The 7,500-nt window shown below is 42.8% G+C and overlaps 1 protein-coding gene across 1 annotated transcript in view; it reads right to left on the reverse strand.

Annotated features, from left to right (window-relative positions):
* Positions 1–7,500, reverse strand: part of LOC143283856 (glutamate receptor-like) — a 420,866-nt gene that overhangs the window by 411,629 nt on the left and 1,737 nt on the right. Inside the window, exon 4 of the mRNA XM_076590233.1 lies at positions 2,598–2,759. Coding sequence (XP_076446348.1) covers positions 2,598–2,759 — 162 coding nt within the window. The remainder of the gene's footprint in view (positions 1–2,597; positions 2,760–7,500) is intronic.

Raw genomic sequence — 7,500 nt, forward strand, 5'->3', positions numbered from 1 at the left:
CATGCGACCAACTAAGGAATCAAACCTCCAGCCAACCAAATCCTGGGTGCGGAATGGACACGGTGCTTTCTGCAGTATGCACCCCCCCATTCTTTTCGATCCTGGGCGAAAACAAAACCCCACAAAACAAAACAACAAAACCCCACACAACAAAACAAACAAAAATAAAAAAATGACAAGACAACCAATCGTCTGATCATGAGCATGTGTTGCCCTCCTCATTGACATGACGGAAGAGGGAAGTGAGGGAGAAAGAAGAAAGAAGAAGAAGAAGAAGAAGAAGAAAAAAGATACAGACAAATAAGGAATGAATTGAAAGAAAGAAATACACAAGACGAAGGAGAGAAGGAATGAAAGAAACAAACACGCTTAGAGCAAACCAATCCATCAACAAACGAACAAGAAAACATTGTAACTGTGAAATACGGAGGAAGGAAGGAGGTGTCTAAAACAACAACAAAAAAACAACAACAAAAGAAAACAACAAACTAATTCTTACGAAAACAGAAAGAAAGGGAAAAAACAACAATGACAGAAAGAAAGACACGAAGAGAGAAAGAGACAGAAGCATAGAGCAGGCAGGCAGACAGACAGACAGACAAAAGACATGAAGATAGAAAGAGACAGAAGCATAGAGCAGGCAGGCAGACAGACAGACAGACAGACAGACAGACAGGCAAAAGACATGAAGATAGAAAGAGACAGAAGCATAGAGCAGGCAGACAGACAGACAGACAGGCAAAAGACATGAAGATAGAAAGAGACAGAAGCATAGAGCAGGCAGACAGACAGACAGACAGGCAAAAGACATGAAGATAGAAAGAGACAGAAGCATAGAGCAGGCAGACAGACAGACAGACAGGTAAAAGACATGAAGATAGAAAGAGACAGAAGCATAGAGCAGGCAGACAGACAGACAGGAAAAAGACATGAAGATAGAAAGAGACAGAAGCATAGAGCAGGCAGGCAGACAGACAGGTAAAAGACATGGATAGAAAGAGACAGAAGCATAGAGCAGGCAGACAGACAGACAGACAGACAGACAAAAGACATGAAGAGAGAAAGAGACAGAAGCATAGAGCAGGCAGGCAGACAGACAGACAGGTAAAAGACACGAAGAGAGAAAGAGACAGAAGCATAGAGCAGGCAGGCAGACAGACAGACAAAAGACATGAAGATAGAAAGAGACAGAAGCATAGAGCAGGCAGACAGACAGACAGACAGGTAAAAGACATGAAGATAGAAAGAGACAGAAGCATAGAGCAGGCAGACAGACAGACAGACAGGTAAAAGACATGAAGATAGAAAGAGACAGAAGCATAGAGCAGGCAGACAGACAGACAGACAGGTAAAAGACACGAAGAGAGAAAGAGACAGAAGCATAGAGCAGGCAGGCAGGCAGACAGACAGACAAAAGACATGAAGATAGAAAGAGACAGAAGCACAGAGCAGACAGACAGACAGACAGACAGGTAAAAGACATGAAGAGAGAAAGAGACAGAAGCATAGAGCAGGCAGACAGACAGACAGACAGGTAAAAGACATGAAGAGAGAAAGAGACAGAAGCATAGAGCAGGCAGACAGACAGACAGACAGGTAAAAGACATGAAGATAGAAAGAGACAGAAGCATAGAGCAGGCAGGCAGACAGACAGACAGGCAAAAGACATGAAGATAGAAAGAGACAGAAGCACAGAGCAGACAGACAGACAGACAGGCAAAAGACATGAAGAGAGAAAGAGACAGAAGCATAGAGCAGGCAGGCAGACAGACAGACAGGTAAAAGACACGAAGATAGAAAGAGACAGAAGCATAGAGCAGGCAGGCAGACAGACAGACAGGTAAAAGACATGAAGATAGAAAGAGACAGAAGGAGACAACAAACAGACAGACAGATAATAATTGACAAAAAAAAAAAAAAAAAAAAGAACGAAAAGAAGTGAGTGAAAGACGGAACGGACACACGAAAAAAGAAAAGAAAAGCCCGGGAGAAGAAGAAAATGAACAAGACAAAAAAAACCCAAAAACAGAACAAAAACAAACAACGACAACAATAACAACCACAAAAGTAACAAGACAGAGATAGAAAAAAAAAGCAGCAGCAACAACAAAAGGAAAAAGACAGGAAGAAAAGAACAAAACACAGTGTGTAAAAAAACAATGACGACTTAACAAACGAGAAAAAAAACAACAACAAAAAAAACAAAGACAAAACGAAAGAAGCTAAAAAAGCATGACAAGCAGACAAGCAATTTGAAAGTCAGAACAACAACAACATCATTAACAGCAGGAAAGGAAAGAAAGAAGGAAGAAAAGAAAGAAAGACAGAAGGAAGGAAAGAAAGGAAACAGCTAATACCTTCTATCCTCAAACCCAATCGTTGCCACAAACAGAAAATAATCAACAGCAACAGCAACAGCAGTAGCAACAGGGGAAAGACATTTATTATTAAGAACAACAGCCAAGACGCTGGATCTCCACAACAACAACAACAACAGGAAGATGATAAACGAATAAAACAACAACAACAAAAAAAAAACACCAAAAATAAAAACAAGAACAAGAGCCAAGGGGAAAAAAAAAATGTCGTCTCCAAACCTCCAAAGTTTCCTTGCCGGCCCCTGGCCACACGGACGGTTCCAGAGACGACCAGCTGTGTAGGAACTCTTTGACGTAGGGGTTGGAATGGTTGATCATCTGGAAGCCCGTGATATTTACTCCCCCGTGTCGGAACCGCTGCAGATTCAGACTGGCCATATCCTGAAAACACAGCGAAAAAAAAGAGAAGAAAATATAAGCCTATGTTGATTTGTTTGCTAGGTGGTTGTTTTTTTGGGTTTTTTTTTTTTCCTCCCTTCAACATAATCTTCAAGGCTCATTCTGCCCTTTTGGCAAATATCAAAGCTGTAGAAGCAGTGTGTTGTGACTTTACAGAATTCAAACTTTGAGATTGATATTTCTAATACACTGATGGGTAGAAGTAACAAAAGCAACAATAACATCAGCTGCAATAGTAAGTAGCAGCAGGAACAACAGCAGTAGCAGAAGCACAGAAAGCAGGATCAGTAGTAGTATTAGAAATAATAGTAGTAACTGTTATTGTTGTTTTTGTAGTAGTTGTTGTAGTAGCAGTAAGAGAAGTAGCAAACCTAGGAAGAAATTTGATCACGTCAGACATGTCAACAGTAAGCAAAATCAAATCAAGATCGGTCCACTCACACAAAGTAGGCAAATGTTGGTGACACGTATAGACCTGCAACGTGCATTGTTTTGATGACAGCAGAACTGTGCACATCTGGGGCCGTAGTCAAAACAAACTTCATTTTGCCTCAAGGCAAGTTACCCTTGATATGGTGGGGACCCTAGGGTAACGTTTACTTGTGTTCAAGAAACGCGCCGTGCACTAAGACAAGCTTTAACAAAACTCAGAATAAGCGTGCATGATCTAAAGATTGAGAGAGGTAGATATTTGAATATTCCACAAGAAGACAGATTGTGCAGCAAGTGTAACATACTGGAAGACGAAATCCATCTTCTTGATCATTGTATTAAATATAAAACCTTTAGGCAACAACTTTTAAAAATATTCAAAATTTGAATAACACAGGAAATATTTCCAGTCAGGTAATGCTAACAGATGATGAATATATACAAACAAGATTAGGAAAAAATGTTTATGAATGCTGTTGCAATTTATTGCATTAATTGATTAATTAATTGTGTTTTTTTTATTCACTCATTCATTTACCATTGCACTTGTGTCTTATAAACCTGAAGGTTTCATGACAATAAAATCTATTCCATTCTATTCTATTCAGACAGCTAACCCACCCTCTTTTGTTTAAAGTCCTGGTGATTACTCCTTCTGGGCATGCTCTTTTAGTTCTCACATCACCACAGTTCAGATCACTGTCGAGAGAGTTCGCAAAACACGGGCTGTCCGCAAAGCACGCCTGTTTTCCGTCAACAAAAACTAACGCTACAAAAGGAACCGCCATGTTTACCTCTGCTTCGTGGGCAGTCACCCTTGGCAGGTAGTAAGGGTAAATTTTGCTTCGTGGGCAGTCACCCTTGGCAGGTAGTAAGGGTAGATTTTGCTTCGTGGGCAGTCATCCTTGGCAGGTAGTAAGGGTAGATTTTGCTTCGTGGGCAGTCACCCTTGGCAGGTAGTAAGGGTAAATTTTGCTTCGTGGGCAGTCACCCTTGGCAGGTAGTAAGGGTAAATTTTGCTTCGTGGGCAGTCACCCTTGGCAGGTAGTAAGGGTAAATTTTGCTTCGTGGGCAGTCACCCTTGGCAGGTAGTAAGGGTAAATTTTGCTTCGTGGCAGTCACCCTTGGCAGGTACTAAGGGTAAATTTTGCTTCGTGGGCAGTCACCCTTGGCAGGTAGTAAGGGTAAATTTTGCTTCGTGGGCAGTTACCCTTGGCAGGTAGTAAGGGTAATTTTGCTTCGTGGGCAGTCACCCTTGGCAGGTAGTAAGGGTAAATTGTGCTTCGTGGGCAGTCACCCTTGGCAGGTAGTAAGGGTAAATTTTGCTTCGTGGGCAGTCACCCTTGGCAGGTAGTAAGGGTAAATCTATGCCTTTGGGTTTGGAGACCTGCTGGTGGATTGAGTGTTCTTGAATCTCGGATATTGCATACCTTCAGGCAGTTTGTCTTGCCTCAGGTAATGTGCCTGCAGGTACAGTTTTACCCACAGGCACGATGGTCTCTTGAATACGGCCCCTGATGTTGCTATCTTGAGCCTACAACGTAAGAGACAGGCACAGAAGGTACATGTTCCAACTTCTCCCTCCCATCAAACAATAGCCGAGTGTTTAAGGCGTTGGACTTTCAATCTGAGGATCCCGGGTTCGAATCTCGGTAATGACGCCTGGTGAGTAAAGGGTGGAGATTCTTCCGATCTCCCAGGTCAACATATGTGCAGACCTGCTAGTGCCTAAACCCCCTTTGCAGAAGATCAAATACACATGTTAAATATCCTGTAATCCATGTCAGCGTTCGGTGAGTTATGGAAACAAAAACATACCCAGCATGCGCACCCCCGAAAGCGGAGTATGACTGCCTACATGGCGGGGTAAATTAATAAAACGGTCATACACCTAAAATGTTACATGTTTGTCTGAGTGTGTATGTGTGCGTGCCTGAAACCTGATTGAATGACGCAGGAAACCGAATGATGAGCACCTTGTGGCAGCCGTCAGTCGGCTCTACCCAGGTAGACAGCCTGTTGTGCAAATGACCCCATGTTTGTAAAGCGCTTGCAGCCTGGTCTCCGACCGAGGATAGACGCTATATAAGTATCCATATCAATCAATCAAAGTTTTCCAACACTGTTGTTTCCTAATCGCGAACGTTGTCAAAGTCATGAAGACATGGGAAACATTAAACAGCCTTCTTCCTATCTCATCATCCTCAAATCCATCTCCTCTCCCTTCCAAAAGACACTCACCTAAACGCGTTGAAATGACATATCAGGCAGACGATTCTTCACATACTGGCGACGACAGGGCGGGGTGGGGCGGGGCGGGGGGCGGTCGTTAATTCTGACACAGTAACTGCAGCAATGTTTATGCGAATTCGAGCGCTGTTAAGTTGACGTCTGCGTCGACAGTACAGCACATATAAATGTTGTTTCTCTGACAGTTCCGTTGCTAGGCATCTCCCTGCTGTGTTCAAAACATTCTTATTCTGGCATTATCTTGCAGAAAGTGTGGAAAATTGCCTGTTAATGATCACTAAAGTCAGTTGCTTGATAAAGCGTTCAGCGTTCTTTGGACGTGGTATTGTGCCGTTGGCTTAACGTACTTCCGTGTGTCGAATTGCTGTCTGGACGAATGGCCAGCTTTCGGATTCACTTGTAAAGAGATGCAGTTCTTGTGTTTCTGTCGTGCTATGCACGTGGCGTTTGTGTTTTCAGTGAGACATGCATACTTCGAAAGCATGCGAGAAACGTCGTCGACAAGTGCGCGCGCGCGCGCGCGCGTGTGTGTGTGTGTGTGTGTGTGTGTGTGTGTGTGTCTCAAGGCCTGACAAAGCACGTTGGGTTACACTGCTGGTCAGCATCTGCTTAGCAGATGTGATGTAGTGTATATGGATTTGTCCGAACGCACTGACTCCTCTTTGAGTGACTGAACTGAACTGAACGTGCGCGTGAGTGCCACACTGGATACAAAAATGAGAGAACATGAACACGTGTGTGTGCGAGCAATGAACAAATTCAGCAACCATCACATGATTTACCGCAGTTCACGTCATTAGAAAGAACAGATTGCAGTGCAGCAGGCAACCCCACCCCTTTTTTTCTTTTTTTCTTTTTTTCAGTCAGAAGGAAGTGCAAGGCAGAGGTGTGTGGAGTGTCATATTTGATTGGTAAGCGGATATGAAGACAGGACGACCTGACATCGATGGTTCCATGCGGACTGCCGACGTTGGGAGTGTGACAGACGAACCAGGGGGTGGCTGTGTTTGCGGGACTCGGGATGAGCGGCGTGGGAGCAATGCCACTGAAACGGTGCAGACGACGGGGCAACAGAAACAGAAAAAAAAAGACGGGACACAAACAGGAACGCAAGGAGGTGAGTTCAGTTCCTACCGTTATATTCACTCACTGCTACGGTAAAAAAAAAAGAAAAAAAGAAGGAAATAAGAAACAAAAGAAAGAAAAAAAACCAAAAAAAACACACACACAAAGAAGAAAAGAAAAGAAAGATAGACAGAAGAAATCGGTGTAGTAAGCACTTGGCAGACAGTCCAAATAACGAGGCCTAATGAACGAGTCCAGCGATCGAGTTGAATTCAGCGACCTGTCTGTTTTCGCAAACTATCTTTGCAGTCAGTCAGTCAGTCAGCTACTTATCACTGGCAAAGCATCAACCGCTTTTCTTTTAGCTGTGTATGAAAAAAAAAAGTTATTACTTTAAATAATCATTAATACAGCGTTTATTGCCTGCGGTTGTGTTTCTTGTCTTGTTATAGTTATTATACACTGAACGCGAGCATTATATATATATATATATATATATATATATATATAGAGAGAGAGAGAGAGAGAGAGAGAGAGAGAGAGAGAGAGAGAGAGAGAGAGAGAGAGAGAGAGAGAGAGAAATGCGTGGATCAATTTCCATGCCTGCCTGGAATGCGTGCTATTTCTATTGTAACGGATTGGCTTTACCACATACCCTCCTCTCAAATTCAAACCTGTGCTGCATTTTGTACTGGTTTGATATTTCGTAGTATTGTTGGTTCAACGAGTTGAATTAAAAAAGACAGGCATTTTGTTTTGCTTTTGGTGGAGGTGATATTTCTTCTTCTTTCTTTTCTTTTCTTTTTTTTTTTCTTTTTCTTTCTTTTTTTCCCCATTCTGATGGTGAATCACCAGTTCCGCATCTCTTATCTTCGACGAGAGAATACCCGGATTTCCGTGTGGCACCCTGCTGATGACTGTGTTGTTTCGAACAGTTGGTCGGTCTGTGATTGGTTCCTGAGAGTGAACTCTGATC

The sequence above is a fragment of the Babylonia areolata genome, chromosome 7 (assembly GCF_041734735.1).
Source record: "Babylonia areolata isolate BAREFJ2019XMU chromosome 7, ASM4173473v1, whole genome shotgun sequence".
In the NCBI taxonomy this organism is placed as follows: domain Eukaryota; kingdom Metazoa; phylum Mollusca; class Gastropoda; order Neogastropoda; family Buccinidae; genus Babylonia; species Babylonia areolata.